Below are 27922 nucleotides of genomic sequence, written 5' to 3' on the forward strand. Positions count from 1 at the left end.
GTAATAAACAGCTATTTATGCCTTTTTCAAAAATATTACAAACCTAATCTTTTACATTTTATTTATTTATGTATATGTATCTTATTTGATATCTTTCTTCTGTTTGACTTCTTTCCAGGAGGGGGGGGGGGACTTTTTTTCCAAAGGGCAAATGAGAAATATTACAACAATTTTGCAAACAAACATTTCCTTTTCTGTCCATGATGCAATGGTAATTCTATGAAATTCAATGAACACTGTATTTTGGTCAATATTTAGAAATAAACCAAATGGGAAAAAAAGTATATTTTGTTTTCTTTGTTTCTTTTCTTTGTTTTCCCCATCATTCATTCACCATTACAATCTAACCAAATGTTTCGGTCTGCATACTGTACCCATCACTTCTTTCCACACAACTCTGAGAGACAAGGCAAGGGCAGCCAGAATGACGATATGTGAATAAAGAGGTTAAACCCTGAACATAGGTTTGTCCTGAGGGAGTGCACTTAATATCTCACAATGGTTTTAATAATGGCCCTCAATCATTGAAATACAATACATATATCCTAATCTTGAAGTGCAATGTCAAATTTCAGAGACGACGCCCAATAAAATATCAAAAACTAGTTCCGGATTGAGATGTAGACAGTTGGAACAATCGACAAGAAGAAGCAATGACAAATTTCAGTGACAGCACCCGATGAAATTTCACAATCTGGTACCAGACTGGATGTAGGAAACCATTTCTTTAGCCAAAGGGACATCACATTTACAAGTAGAAACAATCCAGAAAAAGCAAAATCAAATTTCAGAGACAGCACCCAATAAAATTTCACAAACTGATTCCAGATGAGATGTAAGAAGCCACCTCTTTCGTCAAAGGGACACTGACAGTTGGAACAATCTACAAGAAGAGGCAATGTCAAATTTAGGAGATAGCAGCCAATAAAATTTCCCAAACTGATTCTAGATGAGATGTAGGAAACCATTTCTTCAGCCACAGGGACAACAAACAAGAAAAAGACAGCACACACACACAAATTCCAGCTAGAATAATCTAACAGAAGAGGTCATCCAATCATACACATTATCTGCAAACAGAAAGTCCAAACTGGTTAACTAATAAGTAAGAAAACCAAAACGTACCTGCCACACATATCAATCTATGTAGGTATGCTGTTGAGACTATTCATGGTATGACAAGCCTCTTTCATTGATCACCATGGTCAGGAGACTCTAAGCTCTCCAAGAATCATCCCTTCTTGTAGGACATGTCACCATCCTTTGTTAACACAGAGGGTAAACCCCAGACTCGAAGCAATTTCGAGATTTGTCCATGAAACAGCTCTGGTTGGACCGAAAAAAACTTTTTTAAAGATCAGTTGAGAGCTTATACAAATATGAAAGATAACTGGATATAAAACAAAATCAGATATGCCAATTCCATCAAATGTATTCCAAAATAAAGCAACCCTCTCACATAAATCCAGCCAAGTGAAATACATGCAATTCTAGTTCAAGCGGGATATGACTTCCAATGTTCCCCAAGAAACATACCAAATTATCCAACAGAAAATCATGCCAAAACATAAATTGGAGAATTCTGAAGATCAAGTGGATCACTGCCCTACCCACAGTCAGAAGGTGAATGAATAGCCCGAGACCGACTCGTGTTAAACTGCAGAGCATGGTTGAGAAACTTCAACTTCCCAAGCATTGAAAATGTGTGAAGTGCATGATGGTTTGAAGAGATCAGATATCATGTGTTAGCTGAAAAGAACACCATTCCTCTTAGACAGACAGTACTCTGGGATTTATCAGATTTCCATACACCAAATATTCAATATGCAATTGAAACTAATTTCCAGAAGTCAGCAATGCTCTTTTCAAATATTGATCAACAATTCCTCTCTTTCCTTCTTTGTGCAAATACAAATGGTTATCACTAGACCTGGGTCAAACCAAAGTGCGAACCAGACCTTGACCAATCTTGGTAAATGAGCTAACTTGGCTAAACCACTCCACTGATAAAATATGACAAACAAGCAAACAGCTGAACCTAGAAACATTGGCTTAAAAAGTAACTGACAATTTGACATTGCACTTCTGAGACTAGACTCAATACTAACATGTATTGCTGTGATTGATGAAGCCTCTTTTTTATACATATTGTTGAGAAACCATTGAAGCACACAATCCTCATAAAAATGTGTGAAAACATTACACACTTTTTAAATGTCATTATGTGAATACTAATTTTGGGGCAGACGAACCGATATTCAGAATCTACCTTCATCACAGTATCATGTCATTCCAACGCGGGCATCTTAAATCTCTATACGTTCTGCGATTACATGATGGATACAGTCTCTGCATTCCCATAAACGTGTCCATGGTTGTGCACTCAGCACTTGCACAAACAATTTAGTATATGGTGGTGCATTCGGCATTCCCACAAACATTAGGTGTATGGTTGTGCACTTTGCATTCCCATAAACATAAGGTCTATGGTGAATGGGGAAATGGTAATAGTAAATAAGTATGTACAGAAAACAGGAATAATTATATTGCAAAATTGATAGGATTTTATCATATAGCTCTGCAATTAATGTTAAAATGAGATTGAAGGATATAAGTATTTAAAATTTGTCTTGTACAAAAAAATTTTGCGACCTCTTAGAACATTATTATATCAGTCATAGCAAATAACATGTTGCAACGGTGTAAAACAAAGATGAACTTTGAGTAACAGCTAGAGCAGATAGTACAGGAAGGTACAAGCGAGACGGCAATCAATGAATCAACATATAATGCAAGTACTATCGAAAAGGAGAGGGGAAAACTGATTGCATTGTCTCACATACTCTAGGCTACACAGAATACCATTAAAATCATGAATAAAGCACTCACATTAGGGAAGTTGTATACCACGCTCAACAGTGTCCAGTGCCCTTCTCTGCACACTGAAAAATAGATCTCTTGGTATTGACATCAGTAATTGTGTGATTCTGGCAAGAAGATCCCAGCTCAAACCAGACAGCAAGCCGTATTTGTGAAGTCTAGGGCCTACCACCATCAATCAATGAGGTCAACTGCTACGGTCTTGCAACTTGAATGAATCTTCTCAGCTGCTGGTCTTACAAATTTTTCATGAAAGAAAAAAATATATAAATACAAATCAAGCATATAGTACAGACAATTGTACACTTTATAGGGACAGTGATTTTCTGTTTCGGTTTTCCATAACCTGTAATCCAGTTTTAAACTTGATATAAAATTCTTTTTGTCATAGAAAAAGTACACATTCAAAATTCTGTTTTGAAATAATATATTTTCACAAGAAAAGTAAAGAACAAAGAGATTTTATGTTTCAATTTACTGGTAAACAGAATATCATTGTCCCTATAGAGCAGGATGGCAGGTCCAAGCTAACTGACATTACATGTGACATAAGAGACAAATTTCAAGGTTGATTCACAAAATCTAAATATGACTAAGTGTGGAAAATAACTGATCGTCATATTGATTGGATTACACTCAGAGGACGCACTCTACTGCATACGAATCAATGAGACTGCGCATTAAATATCATGCATGCTTTAACATTCAAGCATTGTCTTTAAGATGGATATAGCTCGTGAAAAAACGCTACTGTCATTAACTATGCAAAAATTAAAAATAATGGGATAATATGAAAGCACTTTCATGTGGGTTATTTTTAGGTTTGAAGTTGAACCCTTACTAAAATTATTTTATCACATGAAAATGAACTCAAATTGATTTAATTAATTAAGACTTTGCTTGTTGCTGACAGGCTTCAACAAATTTGTTTAAGATTAAAATTATATATTATATTATATATTTGATATACCCTTTACTTCTAATTTAGCAACTGAAATAGAAAAAATTCATATTATAAATTTTCTTTGTGTAATAACTGATGAAATCGGAAAGAACGTAATAGTAATATTCATGGAAAAATAAGTTTGTATAAAGGTATTGAGAAAAAAATTCATGGGGGGTTTTAAAAAATGACAAGTAGATCCAGGGTAAAAAAATAACAGAGATAAAAGGCAAAAACTCTGGAAAACCTTTGGATCCACTTTTGTAGAATAATCAACACAAAATAGATAAGATAAAATACTAACTTCATTAGGAGAAAGATACAATAAAGTTCACTTCACAAATATCTACATGGCCTAATTCCCAAACCATCTTAATTCTAACCTTCTCAAAACTTGCAAATCACTTCCAACCTTTCAACAAATTATTATTTTTTTACTCTAGTAACCTTGACCATACTAGTAATATACCATCATTAATGAAACAACAGATAATTCAGATATACATTGAACTGTAAGCAAAGAGATAATAGCTTGGACCTGCCCTTGGAGCTAGTAGCTACAAAATAGCAATCATAAAGCACAGTTTTGAAAGTGGGAGGCTAACCATGCAAAAAATTCACAATCAGATAGTAATTTTACAATTTTATACAGTTTTGGAAAAAAGTAGACCCTTCCAATACCGTGACCCTTGCACATAAGGTCATATATTTGATAATAAATATGTTTTTGGATAAATTAACATTTTAACATTTGGTTCCATTCAATTTCATTTAAAATAAAGAAATTTCTTGTAGTGGAACACCCTGGCAGTCATGCATGCATTATGCAATACAATATAGCAGGAGTGTGGACTTTGTAACATTGATTTTAATTAATTAATATGACCTTTGACCTTGACCTAGTGATCTTACATTATACTTGTGTAAATTATGACACATAATGAACATAATATTGAATTCTATGATAATAATGACTTATGAAAATCTCTTAATCTTTAGTTATTAATTGATCACAACATTTGGTGAGTTTTTGATGTTGATACCACAACATGGTCAGAGTTCATTGACCTTTGACCTTGGTGATAAGAGCTAAAAACTTCTACTAAATGATCACTGATATCCTTACATCCAAATTTCATTATAAGTTCTTCTTTCAAAGTATGACAAACAAAATGACCTTGTTTAAGACTTCATGTTGATGACACAGTAGTCACTGCAACCGTAGGAAAAGCAGTGCCCTATGTCCCGCTTCTGCTATGCAGACCTGTGAGATAAAAATTGATTCCCCCTGAAACCCTAGGGCCTAGGGTATTATTCTAATTTCAAAATAAAAAGGGGAAATGTTCCACTGTGGTTAGGTCAGTGAAATTAAATAGGGAACTATTTAGTTTTAAATGAAAAAATATTTCCATTATACCAAGCGAGTCAGAAAAACACCTTATAAATTACAAATTCATTTACAGTCCTCATCATTAACACATAATCATCATATATGTCCTGAAAGAATATCTTCTCCCAAATAATCTGATACCATTTTTCAAATGACATATGTTTCAGCCTAGATAATCAGTAAGTATTCTTTGCTGTGATGTAATGGTTGATTTGCGCCAAAGCAAGGCACGAATTTAATGAAAGAATCCAAATTTCAATGAAACCGTAATACTACATGACATGCAGTAAACATGGTAATGTTCCTTGCAATACTTTTTTCTACACAATTGTTTTATGAACAATTTTTGGGCATCAATTTGCATATAATTCAATTGACAATATATCGTGCAATGAGGTTTATTGCGACTCATGTTGGATTATGACCTCACGGATACCTGTATTCAGTCATGGCATTCATGTCTTAAACAAAACAAATTTTACATAACAACAAAGAGTACCTTCTGATTGGCCAAGCTTTAACATACAGCATATGGCATCAAACTTTTTGGGAAGAGATAGTGTTTAAGGAAATGTATAAAAGAACTTTTGTTCACGATGTTTTTCTTACATTAAACTGGTGATTTTTTTTAGGTGTAAATTTTTTTCTGAATCATTTAGTACAACTGTAGGAAAAACACATTTATAAAACGGGTTTAATAAAGAATGAAGCCAATAGGGAGTGGGTATGCGAATCATGTGCTTGATATCTACGCAACCTTTAAGCCGTGTATCACTCTTCCCAATAGTGCTCAAAAGCTGAGACAACATCTCAATACGCATTCTTATGGCAGGGATTTTGATGCACTTAATTCATCGCAATGCATACTTGATATGCTTGGGATTTCATTATAGAAAGCAGATGTGACCTCTTTGCGATCTGTGAAAATTTGGTGGGATTCGACCAACCTTCCCTCTACAAATTCATACTGTTGACTCGTTCTATAAAACAAATATTGCACATTTGTAAATTTGTGATGGATGAATTCTATTCTCCCCCTTTTGTGCTTGTTATTTTTGCATTAAATATGGTTTCCATGTGCGAAAACAAGAAAGGTGTTTCACAGTAGGGTGAGAATATTATTATGCAAAATATATTGCACATTGAGAGTAGTGATAATGCAGGCATGTGGAGAATATACGAAAGCATTCGGTACAAGCGCATTGTGCTTATTGGAAATTTTAAACACCCATGAGTGTGCAGCATTGCCCCAACAATCTCACCCTACATTATAAATTCTATGTTGTTTGAGCACATAGAAACCATATGTAATGTATCAACAACAAACACCAAGGGGGAGGAGACAAGAATTCTTCCATGTCAAGGTGTAAATCTCATCCAAATGAACCAAGTTGTCCAGAATAGTATCCTGACATCTTCCTAAGGTAAAGATTGTTACAACACATGATCTCCAAAAGTCTGAACAGGACCACCTACCAAGAATGGGTCCCTTTAGACAAATAGAGCAGTTAGCAATGGATAACTCAAGGTCTGTTCAAGCAGTACAAGAGTGTCATAAATCTGTGCATGCTGCGACATTCAACTGCGTTTTCTGCTACATGGAATAGGAAGATCAGTCTGAACAGGACTGCTATTACCTCCTGACAAAACATGGTCCCCCTTCAGACAAACGGAGCTATTTCTTGTGGGTCAATCAGGGTCTGTTCCAGCGGTACATCAATGTCGTAATCCTTGGCATGCTGTGACCTTCGACCCCGTCTGCTCCGCTGCGGAATAGGGAGCTCGGAATGATGAGCTGGGAGTGGCTCTGTGAAGAAATATGGATGCAGCAATGCCTGGAAGAGCAATAGAGGAATAAGGGATTACAATTAATCTCATGAACTAAGTTAGGAATAATCAGGCTTACATGAAGTTTAACATGGTGTGACAAAGCACATAGGTCGATCATTAAACTGCTTAACTACAACAAAATAGAGCAAGTGACATAAAGCGAATATATGTAATCAATATTTATATTGTTTACCTATCCTACTGAGAGAGATGTCACACAAGGCAAAATAGTATAAAATTGCCATCAGTGCTAAAAATTTTGGGATTAATATTGGATTACATAACAAAATAAGTTTGTATTGAAACCGTGGATATAGAAGAAAACAAGATTTAAACATCACTTTCTTTTACTGGTGTAAACCGTTCCGAGCAGTGGGGGGGGGGGGGGAGGGGGGATGAAAGCAATATATTGACCTGAAAATTAAAAGTTTGGGGGACACCCCCACACCTAAGGCTATGTATATGTATAACCCTATATAACCGTGTACATAATCCTTTCATCTTTCAGGCCTCTAGGTATTTTTAAAAAATGGCTATAATAATGAATTTGTTGTGTCATAAACTACTGAGCCTACAGTTAATATCCAAATTTGAGTGAGAGAAGCGAGCGAGCAAATTTTCAGTAGTTGGAAGACATGATGACTAAAATCGTTTTTCATGAGGTGTGATTATTGGAGAATGTGGCGAATGAGCATAGCGAGCGAGCAAATTTTCAGTAGGTGGAAGAAAGAATATTGCCCCAAAACCTATTTCAAGTGGTGTGTAATTATCACATCACGGGCTTTAGGTACAGGGGTACATAACTGCGTGTATAATACTACCATCTTTCACTTGAAGGACTATCATAAATAACAATGATGGTTATATTGTAATGAATTTGTTGTGACGTATACTGGAATACAGTTAGTATCCACATGCGAGCGAAATTCTGCATTTTTAGAATGCAAAATTAGGCCAATTTAAGCACTTTGACTGCATTTAAAGATGAATCCACTTATTAACAGTAGTATTAACCATTTGATGATTTAAAAAAATATTTGTTCTATCTTGAAAAGTGGGGGGGGGATGATTGTACATGCCATCCTCCTCTCCGAAAAGTGGGGGATGTATCCCCTCCATCCCCCCCCCCCGGATTTACGCCCGTGCTTTCTTTAACCATTCCTTGTTTGCATACATGACAAAGAGAACCAATTTGACAACCCCCTCACAAACTATCCCTGTCATAGTCAATACATATGTCAGCATTTTTCAAATGAATAGTAGGTAATATAATTAGTCCCTAAATTTGCATCAAACACTACCTTGAAATATTATCACTAATCTTAATATTACAAAATTATTTTTTAACAATAATATAAAAAAGGAAACAATGAAAATTAATCATTCATAAAAACAGATGTTAATTGTGAATGTGCATTGGTTTTCACAATTGCTGTTTTGAGATTCATGTAACATAAGTCACTTTTGCAAGAGGTGGCTATAAAGGCCTATCCTGCTACACAAATAAAAATGAGCACTCAGTCTCTTATCATCATTACCTCGGAGGCAGATATCCTTTGCCTTGAAGGATACACCAAGAATTTCTTCAACAAATCTAAGGCCTGTGAACAAAACAGAAAATGAGCAAATAATAATAAAATGAGAAAAAACAGTAAAGTTATGGCTTACAACTAGGATTAAGAATTGGAAATCAACTACAAAGAAAAGATTCCTACTTGATTTATCATGTGTGATCGTGTCCAATTCATACAAGTAACAAGTGGAATGCCTCTGGCCGTCTCACCTGCATCACGCGATTCAATATAGCAGCAGTGCTGATTTTGAAAACTACTATAACTCGCACAAGATGTTCAGTGATACTTGGTTACTCTTATTTCCACGTTTTATGAACTAGACCAATACACTTATAGAGATATGATGGCAATTCAACAAATACCCCCAACGTGGCCAAAGTTCTTTGACCTTACATGACCTTTGACCTTGATCATGTGACCTGAAACTCGCACAGGATGTTCAGTGATACTTGATTACTATTATGTCCAAGTTTTATGAACTAGACCAACACACTTTCAAATTTATGGCTGTAATTCAACAAATACCCCAATTTGGCCAAAGTTCATTGACCCTAAATGGCCTTTGACCTTGATCATATGACCTGAAACTTGCACAGGATGTTTAGTAATACTTGATTACTATTATGTCCAAGTTTCATGAATCAGATCCATAAACTTTCAAAGTTATGATGGTAATTCAACAGATACCCCCAATTCGGCCAAAGTTCATTGACCCTAAATGACCTTTGACCTTGGTCATGTGATGTGAAACTCATGCAGGATGTTCAGTGATACTTGATTAACCTTATGTATAAGTTTCATGAACTAGGTCCATATATTTTCTAAGTTATGATGACATTTCAAAAACTTAACCTTAGGTTAAGATTTTGATGTTGATTCCCCCAACATGGTCTAAGTTCATTGACCCTAAATGACCTTTGACCTTGGTCATGTGACATGAAACTCAGGCAGGATGTTCAGTAATACTTGATTAACCTTATGGCCAAGTTTCATGAACTAGGTCCATATACTTTCTAAGTTATGCTGTCATTTCAAAAACTTAACCTCAGGTTAAGATTTGGTGTTGACGCCGCCGCCGCCGTCGCCGTCGGAAAAGCGGCGCCTATAGTCTCACTCTGCTATGCAGGTGAGACAAAAACTGAAACTTTAGGTTGTTGAAGAAACAAAAGCTGTTCACATTATAAAAGATATCATGGTGATACATATTACTCAAAACAGTAATAGACAAATCTTGATTTGATTTCAGATTTTAAAGTTATCTTATCAGAACTCTGGTTTTATTTACACTCTGTCTAAAATTATGGTTTAACTATGGAAAGCCAGTGTTGACAAATCTATAACAGAACAAGTTCTATTCATCAGCTCACATGACACCCAAATCAAGTTGTCTCGCAATGATAACTGAAATAGTTTTCCTCATCAATTAAGAATGAGAGAGCAAGGTAAATTATGAACCATATATACTGTAGCATGTTTACAAAATGTTGAAATTTTCAGCTTTCCATAATTTCTTCACCATGTTCTCCGTTAAATTGGGCTTCAAAATACAGCTTTACATGCCATAGTGTTCCAGCATCTTCAAATGAACATCTCTCTAGCAGGGTCTTAGTATTGGTGTGTCATGTTTGATGACATCTTCAGGGCCCAGTGAATATTCTACAGTTTCTCTTACCTCAGGAGATGCATCGGGAACAATCTGCTCCAAGGGTATGGGTGGATTCTCTGGAAAGGTGATCTTGTTGTAATCCGGAAGGTCTTTCATACCCTAAAGGACACAAAAGCAATGTTTTCATATATTAAAAAATATAATTTAGCAATGATATAAATATCAAGGTATACTTCCCCGATCATTTTGATTACCTGCATGCGTACATATGTACATTATGTATCTTTGTTTCGACAGCTGATTTGTGAGAACAGGTCCAAGGCCATATTTCACAAAGCTTCCTTTCTTTATTTTTTTGTCGTTAAATGACAGATTTCTTTTGCTCCCAACCAAATACCTTGACATGATTTCAGTAGCTTACAACAATATCAACTTGACAGCAATTTTTAGGAAAAAGGATTTATTGTCAGTTTTTCAATACTGATATTGATATGATAAATGAGATATATAAGTGTTCAGACCTCATCTAATTTTATGAAGAAAGTAAAACTGTTTGTTTTGGCCATTAACTTTACACGAATGAGAGAGTATTCATGCTGACATATATACAGTATCTAACATCAACATTAAGTATTACATTAAAAATGACATCAAGAGCAAACATGACATCAGCATCAAACATACAATACCAGTCAAAAGTTTGAGTACACCCGCAATACAAACTGATTCCTCACAATCATCCAAAATTCAATCCTTCTGTTTTATACGGCATCAATTTGTTACTGAACTAGAGAAGAGGCATTGGCCTACAATCTGATACTATATTAAACAAATGTAATGTGTTCTAGGAGGCAGTCAAGCATTGGAAGGGCAACCTGCATGTACTTTTCACTTCAAGTACAATTCAGATTTTGAGGGTTTGAGGAGCTGTGATGGCTTGTTTGCAATTTTTACTGTTCTTCAAGGGCTGATCCCTATCGATTTGGATTAATATTCAATATTTGGGACATAATGTATCTATGCAGAATATAAATAGTCCAATTCTTTAGAAGCCCATCTTAATGATAGTGTATTATGTTCTGGAAAATTTAAATGTCTATTTATATTTTCATTGTATTATTATTCATGTAGAGGAACTTCATTCATCATAGAGGAACTCTATGGCCTTCTTTACAAGCAACGCAAACAGGCGTGCTGTGTTGAGGCAGAGTTTGGGATCACCAGTGCAATACAACTAATGAATCTCTCAAAAACATGTTGGAAAGCGAGAGCTGAATCAATAAAAGCATTTTAGTCATCCTACGTGATGGCAATTGACGCCCTGAAGGAAGCAATCTCCTTAATTATTCACACAAACATTCAGGCCAAGCCTTCTGGTACTCCGAAGAAAGTTGTTTGTTTAGATTTCATTGTAGATATCGTGTTCATGAAGAATGTCATGTCCAAGACAATCCTTGTTCGGCTTCTCCAAAGAGATGATCTAAAAATCCCGGACACACTCAAAGCTACAAGGGCAACAAATCAAGTGTTGAGAAAAATACAATCCAATGACAAAGGGATTAATGCAGAAATACATGTAGATGCAGTATGCATATTTGTAAACAAGTATGACATTGATCCAGGGAAAGTATTTAGGAAGGACCACAGGCCACAGAAACTTCCTGCTAGGCTCGACAACAATCCAGGGGGCCGTTTCATAAAGCTGTTCGTAAGTTAAGAACGATAGGTGATCCTTTTTTATACGCGTTTAACCTCGCAATGAATACTGTTTACCACAAGAAAGAATCACCAGTCGTTCTTAAAGTCGCTCTTAACTTACGAAGAGCTTTATGAAACACCCACCTGGAACACAATTCCAATGGTCACTCCCATCAGGATTATAAGAACATTGCTCTGCTCAATTTTGGGAGCCAATCTAAGAACTTCTACCCAAATTAATTCAAACAAACTTAAATGGGTTCCCATCGAAGATAGATGGAAATATTTTAAATGTAATATGATATTTTCTGTTTTCCTTAATCAAAATCCAGCCTATTTGTTAAATACCTTTAATTTTTTTTTGTCATTTAAGTAGCAAGACTAAATATCACATAGTTATTTCTTCTGAGATGATTTGTTATCACTTCATGTATCAATTCAGGTACTTCTTCTTTGATAAAAAAGACATATCAAGTGTTGTATCATAGCCTCAATCTTATTGGAAGGTGATACCTATCACATTTGGAGATATCAACATCTAGCATATTGAAACTGTAAAAATTCCCAACTTTGCAGGCATATTGGTAGTTTGAAGCATGCAAGCAAAAAATCTCCATTTCTGTAGGATGAACAAATACAATTTTCAGATTGTCCCCATATCAAATAACAAAATTGAATAGATGGTCTATAGAATCCAACAGAAAAAGGGTCCTTAAAGGCTTGTAAAAATAAAACCAAGATTTTTCAAAGGTTAACACATACGAATAAATCTAACACCTCATTTTCATTTGCTGTTGATCCAAAACTTGGTGAATAAATTTAGATCCAAAATATGTGAGCCAAGAAAAACTTGATTTACAAAAATGTCCCAACTACCCACAAATATATGCCCCATTTATTCCATTTTTGTGTGTGTCAAGACCATGCTTTGCAATGATATTTGTGTAGATGGCATGCATGAGTAATCTAGCCATGCACACATCATCATGATGAGGCACAAGGTAATGATGTCAGGAGCTAATTGAAGTTTGAAATCCCTAGTAGTTGTCTTTTCTATATGGCATTTCTTTTCATTTAATACTCTTTGAACCATTGGTTATAAGGTTTACAGCATATGCTGAACTGGGATGTCTTGTTATGATCTAGGGTCTTTTGCATGACCCCCAAAACCACTGAAATCTCACTTTGGGAGGTAGCATGCATTTCTGATGCACGACTACCTCCTTAAACACACAAGGTGTGTTTTAAAAAGTGTTAGCTTGTAGACTAATAATGTCTACTTCTTGGTTTTGAAACCAAGATAATGTAATAAACTAGTTAGAGGGCCAATAGTGATTAAACTACACACGACTGTGAGAGATCAGTCCAATAAATACAGCTATACACAAACTTTTGACTGGTAGATGATCAACATCAAGTAGCATCAAACACAACACATCACATCAAATGTGACACCAACATACATAACTCCATAATCACACAGCAGCTATATCCATCTTCACATCAACATAAACACATGGGAAGCCAAAAGTATCAAAATTTTTATTAAGTTGTATGTTTCTTATGTTTGCTGTGCTCTTTCCTGATTCATCGATGGTGAAGACAATCATCTATTTATACTTCCGAGACAATTATGAATGATTTGAGAGCCAAATGAGCTGAAATATGATATCTCTACCATTAGTGATTTATGTAACAATTGGCTTTCCATACTTAAACCACAACCTTAAACCTGAGTTTACGTTAAACCCGACAATGTGACACGGACCAGACAATAGTTTTCAAGAATGTCGAATGCAGACTCACTGCCAAACTTACCGGCCATGTTTTCTCTGTGGGTGTTCCTAAGACTCTGAGCACACAGCAAAGCTGTTCAATGTCATTTTCTCCAGGGAAGATAGGCGAATTGTTTAAAAGCTCTCCAAAAATACATCCAACAGCCCTGTGCAATAAAAATACATATATGTAGGCCTATATGAACAATTTAATTTGAAAGAATCACAAAAGACCTGAAAATTTGAAAATTGCTAATTCTAACTTTTGATGAGTGTACTGTATTAACACCAGGACAATTTAAAGATGTATTTACAAGGTAATTATGAATATCACAATTGCTTTCCTGACATTGAAAATTATCTGATTTTGGAATGATTATTGAAATTTACAACACAAGAATGGATTAATTCATCACAAGATTCATAAATCCAGAGTTGCATATTACAGCAAAACTACATATAATATCTATAGAGATAAAGGGGGTCCTTGTATAAAGTGTAACAGAAAAATTTAAACACAACTCAGGAGCACCCTTCTGGGACTTGTATTGGATTTTTTAAGTGTGTTTATCAATACAATGTATCAAATCTTTCTTCATCATTGATGCTATCATTCTACTTGTGCTTTGAGAATAATTGCAATACATACCAAAGATCTGCACCTTCATCATATTTTCTGGCTCCATATAGAAGCTCCGGAGCACGGTACCACCTATAAGACCGATCACAAGGTTTATTTTAATAATCTTTGTGAAGGTCAACTCTTTTCTAATGCAAATATCAATTTGGTATTTTAGAATTTGATTCTACTCATCTTTCCCCTATGACATGTATGTAACCCATCATGACTGTGTAATGATGATCAATTGCTTATAAGCAAACACTTAACCTAAGGTAGTATTTCTTCACATAGACAATAAAATATAAAGAAGATTAATTGTTGATGATGTATGGTCATGGATCCTGAAAACATTTGTCTCAAAATGCTGAAGTACATTCAGTTTTCCAGGAAATATCTTGAAATGTCAAAGAATTTATCATTATTCCTTTCAAGTACATATTACAACAGCGCATTAAAGCCATTAACACACCGTACATGTAGTGTCAACTAATAAACTAAACTGCTGTTATTTATCTACACACCTATTCTATCACTTATTCTGTTATGTTTATTAAATAATCAGATTATTTTCTTCATGATTTATTTGAACTTTATTTCATCAGATTTAACTTTTGAATTGGTAATTTAATCAATCAAGTCATTTATTCAATTACATATTCACCTATCCACATGTTTATTTTGTTTTATTCATTCATTCCATTATCCACTTCTAACTTTTTTTGAGGGAGGGGGGTATATTTTACAAGATTCCAATTGACCTTGTAGCTACTTGATGACTATACTGCCTTCCTTCATCATTGCTGAACACCCTAGCCAAACCAAAGTCAGCTATCTTTAAGTGCCCTGTCTCACTGATTAAAAGATTGGCTGGCTTCAGATCCTGAAATTTAGAGAAAGTTAAAAAACAAAAATACAGAGGGGATGTCAATACCTTTTTCCCCTCTACCCTGTAGTGAATGAGATGTTCTGAGTTAACCATGGTATAACTTATTGGTTCAACTAATAGAGGAAGAAAAATGACAAGAGTTTGGACTAACGCTGTTAAGTTTATCATATCATCCGGTGGTTATTCACTCAATCAATATCCATTAGGCTCAATTTCATTCCTGAGAATGAAACTACTTTCAGGGGAGCAATTCATCAACATTTTTGTCCAACAAGTCAGATCTGATATTTTCCCTTAATTTTGATTGGCTGAGAGGCGCTGTTATTATGGTAACTGTTGGATAAAATGGGACTTGTCTGATAAAATGTCTGACAAGTCCTTTCGTTTCATGAAATGCTCCCCTGGCCAAGTAAGAGCAATATGGTAGACAGACATAGCCACTGTGTTGCATTTCCACAGAGCCTGCCTATTTTAATTTGAGACATGGCTGACGGTCAATGACAAAGCAATTGGCATGTAGATGAGATTTCATTAACAAAACTCTGATTTCAAGTAGACCATTCCAATGTGATTTCTGAAAGTTTTCATCCCAGTCCAATATATCTATGCATATATCAGAGCAATTCCCCTGGAGGTGAGCTTCTTACAGGGAACTTCCCCAAATCCTAACGAGTAAGTCACACCGACAGAACCGACTGCAAAATGACCAATGATATGCCATTCAAAACATATAACTTTAAATCAGTCTGGGAATGTTTCGGTGTGACTTAGAGCTCACGCTTAAATGCCAATATGTAGAACACAATCTAATTGATTAATACGCAGTAGTGCGCCCCTCTTAGCATGAATTGACCAATGTGGTGACGCCTTTTATACCGTACGCAACTCTAAGTCACACTGAAATGTTTCACTAAATCTTTGTGAAACACCCCCTGGTGGGTGTTTCATAAAGCGGTTCGTAAGTTATGAATGACTTTACGCACGACTGGTGATCCTTTCTTGTGCTATGTGATATCCCTATGCAATTGATTTATGAACTAAGAACATGTTCCAGTCGTGCGTAAAGTCTTGCGTAACTTTACGAACAGCTTTATGAAACATCCACCAGGAGTCCCCCAGGAGTAGGTTTGACTGTAGCATAAATGTTTTCTGGGAACCATAGGATACATTGTGGACTTACCCTGTGCATGATAGAGTTCTCATGGCAGTGGGTTATGCCTTTAAGAAGCATCAACATGTAGCTCTTGACCTGGGCTTCTGTGAGAGGTTGATCTGAATTCCGTATCACTTCAGAGAGATCCGACAGCATGAACTCAAATACAAGTACAAAGCCGGTGCCATGGGGAAACACGTCCTTCAAGTTTACAACCTGTAGATCAGATTGATTAATAACATTATTCAGAATTTCCATGATGTCTAATAGGTGGCTGTGTTTATAGTACATATATACATTCGTAAATTCCAAAAAAATGTTCACATCAACAAAAAAAAAATTATTTTACATCTTCAGATACATGTATAAAAATTATTACTTCCGTGACAAATTCGGCTTCAAAGTAAACAGCTTTACAAAATGGAATTTCTTTTTACAAAAAAGGTGACATTTGTGCAAATTCTTTGAATGTCATTCTAAATGATCTCAGTCAAATTTTCAAAACATTATTCCCAAGTGATATATGAAATTAATAAAGCATTTGAACATATGAGAAATTCTCCCATTCTTTTGGATGACCTGCAAATGTTTTAACTTGATCTTGCTATCTCTTCTTCTTTGCAACCATTTGCATGTCAATCCCATTCAAAATTTCAATGAAAAAGTAACACAGTTAAATCATTATTCATGTTAAATTATTATTCATACATTGTACACGCAAAGGTACTTTTTGTTTTTAGCGCCTCTAAATATCCATTATTATTATGTTATATTATTAGTATGGCAAAAATAAATTTTCTGAATTTGATTTCTTTTCTTCTAATTTGGTTGCTTTAACTGTTGTCTTAAGATGATTCTACTGTACATGATAATAGAGAGGGTGTACGATTTACACATCATTGTCATTCAACATTCCTTGCTCTCACTGATGAATAATATCAACACACTACTCAATAAAATTTATACATGTAGCGACCGACATTGTTGTTTATACTCACAAATTGGTTCTCCTCTATTTCCTGCAATGCTTTTATTTCCCTGAATATTTTTTTATAGGAATGTAAAATAGACAACAGAGAAAAATGAAACCATATTATCAATTGATCATTCAGTTTGAATAAAGCATAAATCTGGGCAGGAGTGCAGTGGTATAGATTTCACATTCAGTGAAAGAGCAACATTAATTAGTCTTTAACGAATAGGATGTCCCCCTTTCACCTTAGGGCAATTCCAAGCAAAAGTGGACATTTTCCAAAATAATTACATTGTCTCTATTTCAAATCTGGATCTAATTTTTCTATCAAAACTCATATGGGATTTCATAAATACAAAAGGGAAACACAGTTTGCCCATTTTTTTTTTCTTATGCATCTACTTATAGGAGAATCCAAACCATACAAAAAATTCTATACATGGGACTACATATATTGTTTTTACTTTATTTCAATTAAACAGAAAAATATTGCTTGTTTTGTAAAATTTTCTTTTGGATAATCTGAATGTCATCATTTTACATCATATCAAAAGAAAAATTTTAAAATATAAGTTCATTTTACGTTGCCTGTGTGTGAATATTTCAGATGTCACTCCGTAACCGGGTATGGGTTTATGTTTTAAGTTGTAATTAATGAAAAAATACACAAATTTTTTAATGTAATGCAGCATATTAAACTAGAACAACATACAATCCAATCAATAACTCAACATTGTGATAGCCATTTAAAGTTCACAGAGTTTGAGCGATATGTTTTCTCCTCAAATATGCATGTCCATTTTACGTCACTCCGTAACCATGTTTATGAATATTCATATCTCATTAATTCAGATGATTAAAATAACAAATGTTATTATTTTGAAAATTGGGTTTCAGCAACTACTGTCAGGTACCATTTCTTTGCAAATAACTATTTAAATATGTGTTATATCTTTGTTTGAATGCTAAAAACCTGTTTCTGAATGTCACTCCGTAACTGTGGAACTGCCCCTTATGTTAAAAAAAAATCATAACAGAAGTTCAATATACATGGGGCAAACAGCAACGAGTATCAAAGAAATAAAGGACTTCACATGAAATGAAAAATCAACTACATTAAAAATTTGAACAGAATTTAAATCACGTAGATTTGGTTCAATCATAATAATAGTGCTCATTGAAATCCTCACCAAACAAGTTTTTTTTTTTGCTCAAAATAATAGAGGAAGCTAAACCTGTGAGATGCCTATCTTTTGTGGCATGTATTTGAAATATCAAGGTTGTGCGTAACTTGCATTATCATGAATAATCACAAGCTAATAATCACGTTACAAAGTGACCAACCTGTTTCGTTTCTTTCACGGCATAATTGAGTTATTAAAATAATGTTTGAATAGCAATGTCGACCACTGGACCTATGGTGCTATGTCATTGTGACATTAATCATAGCCTGTTGATGGATGACACATCTATAGGTTTACTATAGGGCTGGTCAATATTTGAGTTCAATGTTAGTGTATTATTACCAGCTCAATAGTGCCGATAACAAGATATATCACAAGTCTGAAATTTCATTATGAGCTGCAATTCCATGAGAAGGGAAGGGGAAATGAAAGTAAGGCTTTCACCAGTGGTTGTCCATGAAAAGGGGGTATTTGGATACCAATTTACGAAGTTCTGTGCAATACAGAACAGTATTTTGTTCAATAATTAGTGGCAAACTTTTAATAATCGACAATATTTTGATGAAATCGTGTTACCGCGATATACATGTATCAACATAATCATAAAACCATAATTTTGATATAATTGAAATATGGCCCAGCACTAGTTTACTAGTATGCATGCCAAAATCAGAGGGAACAAATGCCTAACATTGTATCCCTGAATTTGGGCACTAGCGTGTAGGCCTACATACAGTATACATTTTTATTATAACAAAATCAAATCCCACCTTAGAGCTGTGTTTGGGATTCCATCATCCAATTTCCTAAGTGGAACCTTCTTCAGGGCAACTATTTCACCAGTCTGGGTATAAATAAAAGAAAGAAACAGTGATTATGGTCTAGAAGCGAATGTAAATGGAGAATCATATCTGAAATGAAAACATTATGAATAAATTAAAAAACTGCAACAAATAAATATGAAATGTGACACTGCTGATGTACATTTTTCAGACTTGGATTGCAAAGTACCTCACTGCCAGGAAAATCACAACATTCGAATTAGGAAAATTAAATTATCATTTAAATTACCAAATAATTTTAGGTCCATTATATTTATAAAACAAATAATAATATTGGAAGAATATTTTGAACTACCGGTATACACTTACTTTGTAATAAAATATCCCACTTGGTATTTTTGAGAGATTTTGGGGAGGGGGGTTTCTTACCTCAATATGCTTTGCCTTGAAAACAATGCCATGCGCACCTTCGCCAATCCGATCAAGTATTGAATATTGATTCATTCTGTTCACCACTCACACATATCTGTATGAAAAATACAATATATGAAATTTGTGATGTAAAGAACACCAATTTTCCATAATGGATGAGAAAATAAAATTTGGAGGTTTGTACATTAAATTCTGAAATTCAATATTATTTAACTTTTGACTCAGATATACAATGGTCCCACCAGAAAATGAACATATTTCAAGTGTCAAGAGATTTAATTGTGAAGTCAGGTGATAAAATATTACATTCAATAAAGGTTATTTCTCTGGGCTCGCCAAACATTGTAGTGTTTTGTCTCCATTCAACACTCAGCATGAAGAGTGCATTTTCTGGTGGGGTTCACTAACTTTTTGGCAACACTGTATCTGTCTATGTATTGCATTAGCTGTTGCATCATGTTTTCTTTTATTAAATTCAAGCAGATATGCTTACTACACCACACCACACTGAAATAAGAGACTGCACAGAAACAGTCTTCTTGTACAACCATCCATTATACTATGTAAAACTGGAAATTTGACGTGTCCAAAGGACACAGATGCCCCAACTTAACGCAATCAGAAATTAATTCAATATGATTGAACCTAATATCGTGCAGAAACCAATATGCATATATATATAATGAACAAATTTAGACCTTTGACCTAAAGACACACCCTTTCCGTAATAATCTCTGACAGAAGATATGACAGCCAGGTCATTTGATGTGACCTGACTGTATTTTGGTGTCATCTACCCAGACACCAAACATTTTTAAAATCTGGTGAATATTTCCAAAGTTATCATGCGGAAACCAACTCGCATATTTAATGAGCTGTGACCTTTGACCTGCGGACTCCGAATTCGAACTTAGCCTGTATTTTGGTGTCATCTACCTATACACCAAAAATTTTGTAAGTCAGTTGAATATTTCATATGTTATCATGCGGAAACAACTCGCATATTTAATGAGCTTTGACCTGCAGACTCCGAATTCGAACTTAGCCTGTATTTTGGTGTCATCTACCTACACACCAAATTTTTTTTTAATCCATTAAATATATTTCGAGTTATTGCGCGGAAACCGAGTGGGGGGACGGACGGACAGGGGCAACACTTAATGACCCATCCGGACTTCGTCTGTGGGGGCATAAAAAAAAGCATTATAGAGAAACAGTAACATTTTTAAATAACATTCAAACAGAAAATGTCTTGAATTCTACTAACCAGGTTCATATGCTGTTTGAATTTTACACTAGCACATTCATAATATGCCAATTAAAGTTTGATTTTTAATGTCAATGTCTTGAGAAAAGTAGCAGGAAGGATTTGACAGTCAATGCATCATGTGAAAAATCTTTTCTACAGAAAATAGGCAGATTAAAAAAAAAAAAAAAGTGCACACCTACATTACCAAGAATGCATATAGCATTTTCGTTATTTGAATGCAAGATAAAAGAGCATTCTTGATTAAATGCCTTGCTCACGGGCATAGGTGCCGTGGCCAAGGATCGAACCTAGACTTTCCATGTAGAGTCAGGCACCTTAGAATACTTGGCCATGATGGCACCTCCAGATGCTAATCACTCACAAATAAGATTTATTCTTGCTCTCTTACTTTCACAGAGATATAATACCGTGTCACTTGAAGTAAATATATTTCTAAATGGCTATAAATCACAGGTAAACTGCAAAAACAAGATTGCAAACTTACTGTCCATGTATGTGCCATGTAGTCATGTCCCACAACTACTAAGTCCAGTGTGTGGGACCAGAGTATGCAGGGACACTAAAAAATCAACTTCAAAATACCCTTTTGGATGCTGAAAAAATCCCATCAAAATCCTCAATCAGGAATGACACCATCTTATTGACAAGGAAATAGCAACAAAATTCCCAAAACAAGAAGGGTCGAGGGGATATGAATGGATTCGCAGACAAAGAATTTAAACAAGTGGAATGCCTCTGGCAGTCTCGCCTGCATTACGCGATTTGATATACAAGCAATGGTGACTTTGGAAACGGCTATTGAATAATTATTCACAAAAATAAACATTCATATGATAATAAAATATTATGACCATTGACCCAAAATTACCTTTGACCATGATCATGTGATCTAAGATGTGTGCAAAACAATCATTTATACTTGATTACCCTTACATGTATGTCTATGTTTCATGAATTAGATTCATAAACTTTGTAAGTTTTGATGCCAATTCAACAAATACCCCCAACATGGCCAATGTTCATTGACCCTAAATGACCTTTGACCTTGGTCATGTGACCTGAAAATTGCAAAGGATGTTCAGCTAAATTACCTTTGACCTTGGTCATGTGACCTGAAACTTGGGCATGATGTTAAGTAATACTTCACTACCTCTATTTCATGCACTAGGTCCATATACTTTCTAAGTTATGATGACATTTCAAAAACTTAACCTTAGGTTAAGATTTTGATATTGATTCCCCAAAAGTTCATTGACCCTGAATGACTTTTGACCTTGGTCATGTGACCTGAAAACAGGACAGGATGTTCAGTAATACTTGATTACCCTTATGTCCGAGTTTCATGAACTAGGTCCATATACTTTCTAAGTTGTGTCATTTCAAAAACTTAACCTTACCTTAGGTTAAGATTTGATGTTGATGCCGCCACCGCCATTGGAAAAGCGGCGCCTATAGTCTCGCTCTGCTATGCACACGAGACAACAAAAAAAACCTCCTTTCAGGCTCACTCTTAATACATGCATATCATCCTCAAGAACTGAACCACCTTATTATTTCACCACACACAAGTTACTGAGGACAAGATCAACCATAAACACTGGATAAGGTGGCTTGTCAAATTTAATTCTTTAGTTTTTTTTTATTACAAAGAGAGTTTATGGGCCATGTTTTTTTTATTCCCACAACACTTTCATCAACACAGTGCCCCACAAATAAGCTCAAAATTTTAATTCAAACACTCCGACTCTTTCATTTTCAGTCTGTGGTAAATTAGAAATATTCTCATAATAATGAAAGAAATAAACAGTTCATAAATGAATTTTATTGATTATTTTTTGTTAAATAAGTGATATTTCAAACACAGAATGGGTAGCTGCAGTGCAGACAGTGCCAGACAGACACTTCACTCCGGGGGGGGGGGGGGGGGGGGCACTCAGTATATGATGCATAGTGGGTATATGCCGCGGAGGGGACCCCCATTTTTACACTCAAATTTCCGTTCCAAGGCATAGCATTTTTGTCTTATTGAGAAAAAGAACAAAGAAAGCCGCTCCAAAGTATAGCATTTTCTTCTTATCGAGAAAAAAGAAGAAATCCGCTCCACAGCTTCGCATATTTTCCGTTACGACGTTCCAGCCGTATTGATCTGCTACAATGAGCCGCAATTTGGGTGAAAAGCGGCCGCAGAGCGCTGTCCAACCATCGCATCTGCGCTAGCGCACCCGGCGCCAGTGCCGCCGGGCTAGCTGCATGCACGTCCATAGGGATTAATACGCAATCACACGCAGGCGACCCGTTTCAAGGACCCCCGTTTTCACAAACATTTGTCGTTCCGAAGCCCGTTCCCAGGACCCTCCTTTTTACAATAAGCCCGCTCCAAGGCCCCCGTTTTTTGTATCGCCCGCAGCACATACCCACTACTTTTTTGGTCGAGTGCCCCCCCCCCCGGGCTTCACTCTAGGGTCGTTGGAATCTCAATAAGGTTGAAGAAAGCTCAGCTGCCAGAGTAGTCAGACTTTCAACCACCAATGTAAATACAAATACATAGATATTTATTCAAAAATTTTACCTGTAATGCAATAAAGTGCCCAAATATCAGATACTTAAAGACCAAAACAAAAATACAATAATTGGATCAAATAAAAATTATGTGTATTTCTGTGGTACAAATGTTGAATATTAAGCGGCGGCTTAGCTCAGATTTAAGAAACAGGGTCGCAGAAAACTGCGCCAAAAATGTGAAGAAATCCTTGGTTCTGTTCCGAGTACGATAACTTTCTCGCAAATTTAGGATCGTATCTTCAAAATTTCCAATCAAAAAAGAAAGTAAGAAGAAAATTCAACGGTATCAAAATTGCACAGAAATCAAGTCATGGCATGCTTGCAGGTCGCCTTCATTCGACAGGGGCGCGGGCCCCGATTGCAATGCAGGAGCGAATGACCGCTGCAACTTTTAGGTTGCCCATCGCATGCGGTGCAGCGCAATTCAGCGGCTCTCACATGTATTGATTATTGAACGCGTGATGTGCTATGTCGAGCGAATGGCAGGGCCAGGCAGAATTCGGGGCAAGAACCGTGTTTGGCAGTGGTGAGTGGATTTCTAACTAGTGGGTCGCGCGTGCTGCAACGCCACTGGAGACCTTTCGTTTTCTGTGACGAGCCATGTGGACGTACAAGATTAAGGAATTTTGGGAGCGCTGCGTATGCGCGAAGTAATCTGTGACGAGCCTCCTCGTTCACTGCCCAAATCTGTGACTCGTATTTGAGGGTTTTGACGTTCAGTGTCATAGTGCTCGAACGAGTGCTAGTTCGTACATGATGACGTCATCCAGGCTTAGCAAAAATGAATGAAGCCGCATCAACATTCAAGTTTCGTTGATTCAGCAGGGCTGGTAAACTGCAAATTACTGCTTGTTACCAGCTTTTCCATTACATTTAGTGTGTCCTGTTTTCAGACACTACATATCCGACGATAGGTAATTGATGTTCTGTTTCCAAACAACTGTGTTTTTTCGGCTTTTTGCGCACGAGTACAAATGTTGCACCCACAGTCGCCCCACTGGTTCGTAGCGTGATGCTACGCCTGATTCTCCGGCCGAGCATCGGCCCACGGCCCGCTCGCTATCACGCTGGTATATGCTGTGGCCTGGTACGGGTATGTCGACTTAAAATCGAAACTGTTTTTAGGGTGTCTGAAGCCACACTGAAAAGTGTCAGCATAAAACAGGCTGATTTAGGGGAAAATATGGCACATTTTTTCGGGGAAGTTCAGGCTACTAGAAAAATGTGATCTGAATTGATTATTAACTTGTGTTTGGCATGTATGGGAAGAGAAAATTCAGGGGCTTCTTTTGACAGTAAGGACAAGTTTATATGATTATTTTAAATAAGGATTTAGAGATAAATTGCAAACCCTTATTTTTGTGTGTGTTGAGATTGCCATTTCTCCATGCGTTTTCTATGGGAAAATGAAATTTCTGTTTTGCACAATTTTTTTCACTTTGTCGCAATTTTTCATTGTGATCTGGTTTCCAAATCTTTATAAAAATCATACCATCAGATAGAGCATAAAAAATCCTATTGGACTCTTTATGGACAAGTTTTTGGCATTAGTAATAAATTTATAACAGCTCTCGGAAGCTAAAAATTTGGATTTGTGTGTGTCCATTTCTTAACTACACAGTCTATGGCAGAGAAATGCTGAAAATTGACCTAATTTCATTCTTCTTTTTTGCAGCCAATAATTTGATTTTTTTCAAAAATGTTACATTTCTGTCAGTCTGAAGGTAATTTCTCTTCAAATTCACAAAGAAAATGTGATATTTTCTAGAAATAAGAAAAATAATTTTTTTCTCCAGACACCCTACTGTTTTCATCAATACTACAATGTACGAACGTTATACTGAACGAGCGGTGTCACCACTTCCGGTGAACTAGGACTACGTTGCAGTCAATCGAAAGCTCCTTAATTCTGGCATCCACAACAGCAGACTTCTATAACTTGATTTTTTTGTGCGCGGCGGCATGTAATGAACTCTTGATTGGCAGGGGATGTCGAATCTTGGGCCATGAAGCATGCAAAAATGGCGATCGGCCTACATTTCAAGATTTTTGGAATTTGAAATTGAAAATGAACATTGTCATTGCCATTGGCATTGCATATTATTTATTAACATAAGACAAATAATAGGGTCTATATTTAACAAACCTTGGTCCAAATATCATTTTGTGAAAAGAAATTTTAGAATGAAAAATATTGCAGAAAAGCTTAACATGTCGAATATTGGGCACGTAACGTTACTCTACATTGAGACTACATAAATTTTTAAAGGGCATACAAATGACTACACAGATTAAACTTGTATGTGGGAACACGTTTAACTTGTAACACTAACAACCGATATACAAATCCCCAGCATGCAGCATAATCATAATGTCAGAATGACTACCCTGTGCTGTATATGCCTCTTTATGAGTAAAGATAGAGAGAATATTCGGGAGATCAAATTAAACTATAAGTGAAGAAACGACGACAAAACATCTGACTTACATTTTTGTTTACGAATTACGCGACGCCAAGCATCAGTTCTCTAATTCAGCGAACGTAGAGGGCTTATGGCATCATCAATTTCTCGGGGTGGGATCACTGATGTGGCCGGGGGATTTTTTTTTCTTCTTTTTTCTTTCTTTCTTTCTTTTTTTGTCAGTACTTGTGCACCCTTTGCGAGAGGGCAGTCCATGGAATAACGATAACTACGTGGGTTTTTTTTTTACTCAGACTACTCCTCGTGAATATTCATGAATACGAACCGTTAGGATTATCGTAATTTCCGACCCATTGATCAGTTCGATTCAATTTATTATTTGTAGTTGAATTCACGGACGCAGGTTCGCGAACGATTTTTCATATAAATTTTCTTCAAATTGAAAATTGAGGAAAGACTCTGAAAAAAAATACAAGTCCAAGATGTAATCAGATTAAAAGCCTCATATCTACATTCCATTCACACTGCATGCCCTTTTTCATGTCAGGTGCACATACCGTACTGACGGAGAAAATCACGGGCCGGGGGGGGGGGGGGGTCTCCGACTTCCGATCCCTGTCAATGTATGTCAAAGAAAAAAAAACCAGTCGAATAAGGGACCGATTTCCTACCAATTGGGTTTATTTTTAGTCTTATACATTCATTCTTTTTACGATGATTTCCCACTCATTCTAACGCTCTCTCTCCCTCTCTCACACACACTCTTGGCCTTCTCCTACTCCTAGCCGAGCACGGGATCTCAGAATATCTTTACCGTAAATCTTTTTATTGATAGAATATCCCGGCCTATATCCTAACTATAAAATGATGCACCTTTTCGGCTGATTATGATACTATTTTCACTGTACACACGATGCATCGCCAAAACAGTGGAAAACAACTCTTTCCATGGCCTTTATGTGTATTTGTAAACGGGCATGCGGTCTCACCTTCCAAGTGCCCCCCCCCCCCTTAGTAAAAGTTGCTTTTAAAGGGGTACTCAGGGCTGAAAATATTTATATAAAAAATAGAGTAAAATTCACAAAGCAAAATGTTGAAAATTTCATCAATAAGTCGGATAACAGATAACGAAGTTATTTAATTTTAAAATTAAGCATTATTTTGTGAAAATAGTTGGATGCACGTCATCATGAATATTCATTAGGTGGACTGATGATGTCACATCCCCACTTTCCCTTTTCTTATTTTATTACATGAAATCATAATTGTTTAATTTTGTCAAACATGTGTAAATAATGTGTCTCCTCTATAATTGAATAATAAGTTGCAGCAATGAATTTAATGCACTAAATCAGTTGTCAATCCATATTTATCAGTTCTTGGTATTATAGAAAAAAATTGAATAAACTAAATTTCATATAATAAGATACAAAAGAACAAGTGGGGGACATGACATCATCAATTTGCTCATTGAATATTCATGAAGACATGTCTAGAATTGTTTCACCGGAATAATGCCAATCTTTAAAGGGATGGTCCAGGCTGAAATGTTTATATCTAGATAAAAAAAAAGTAAAATTCACAAAGCAAAATGCTGAAAATTGTATCAAAATCGTGTAAATGATGTGTTTCCAGTATGAGAAAATAAGTTGCGGCAATAAATAAATAATGCACATAATCAGTTGTCAATAAACCTATTTTCATATAATAAAATACAAAAGAACAAGTGGGGATATGACATCATCATCCCACCTAATGAATATTCATAAAGATGTGCTGAGAACTGTCTCACCGGAATAATGCAAAGTCTTTAAATTTCAATAACTTTGTTATCTGTAATCCGATTTTGATCAAATTTTCAGCATTTTGCTATGTGAATTTTACTATATTGATTGAGATATAAATATCTCCAGCCTGGACCATCCCTTTAAAATGCCAG

General features: G+C 35.7%; 1 protein-coding gene across 3 annotated transcripts; it reads right to left on the minus strand.

Moving 5' to 3' along the window:
* LOC129257586 (cyclin-dependent kinase 20-like) lies at positions 1–26115 on the minus strand. Of its 3 annotated transcripts, XM_054895954.2 has the most exons (12): positions 26049–26109; positions 19726–19822; positions 19285–19358; positions 17356–17395; positions 16385–16573; positions 15077–15198; positions 14346–14408; positions 13740–13863; positions 10290–10382; positions 8582–8644; positions 6851–7048; positions 1–3115 (listed from the first exon to the last, which is right to left on the minus strand). In XM_054895954.2, exons 2-11 carry the CDS (start codon positions 19798–19800, stop codon positions 6875–6877), a joined length of 1017 nt encoding a protein of 338 aa, XP_054751929.2. In that variant the 5' UTR covers positions 19801–19822; positions 26049–26109; the 3' UTR covers positions 1–3115; positions 6851–6874. The 3 variants fall into 3 exon arrangements, with proteins under 3 accessions (XP_054751929.2, XP_054751928.2, XP_063952738.1); XM_054895953.2 differs by lacking the exon at positions 1–3115 and having other exon boundaries at positions 3717–7048; positions 26049–26115; XM_064096668.1 differs by lacking the exons at positions 1–3115; positions 26049–26109 and adding an exon at positions 21483–21501 and having other exon boundaries at positions 4553–7048.
* Positions 26116–27922: the final 1807 nt, after the last annotated feature.

The sequence above is a fragment of the Lytechinus pictus genome, chromosome 3 (genome assembly GCF_037042905.1).
Source record: "Lytechinus pictus isolate F3 Inbred chromosome 3, Lp3.0, whole genome shotgun sequence".
Taxonomy (NCBI): Eukaryota; Metazoa; Echinodermata; class Echinoidea; order Temnopleuroida; family Toxopneustidae; genus Lytechinus; species Lytechinus pictus.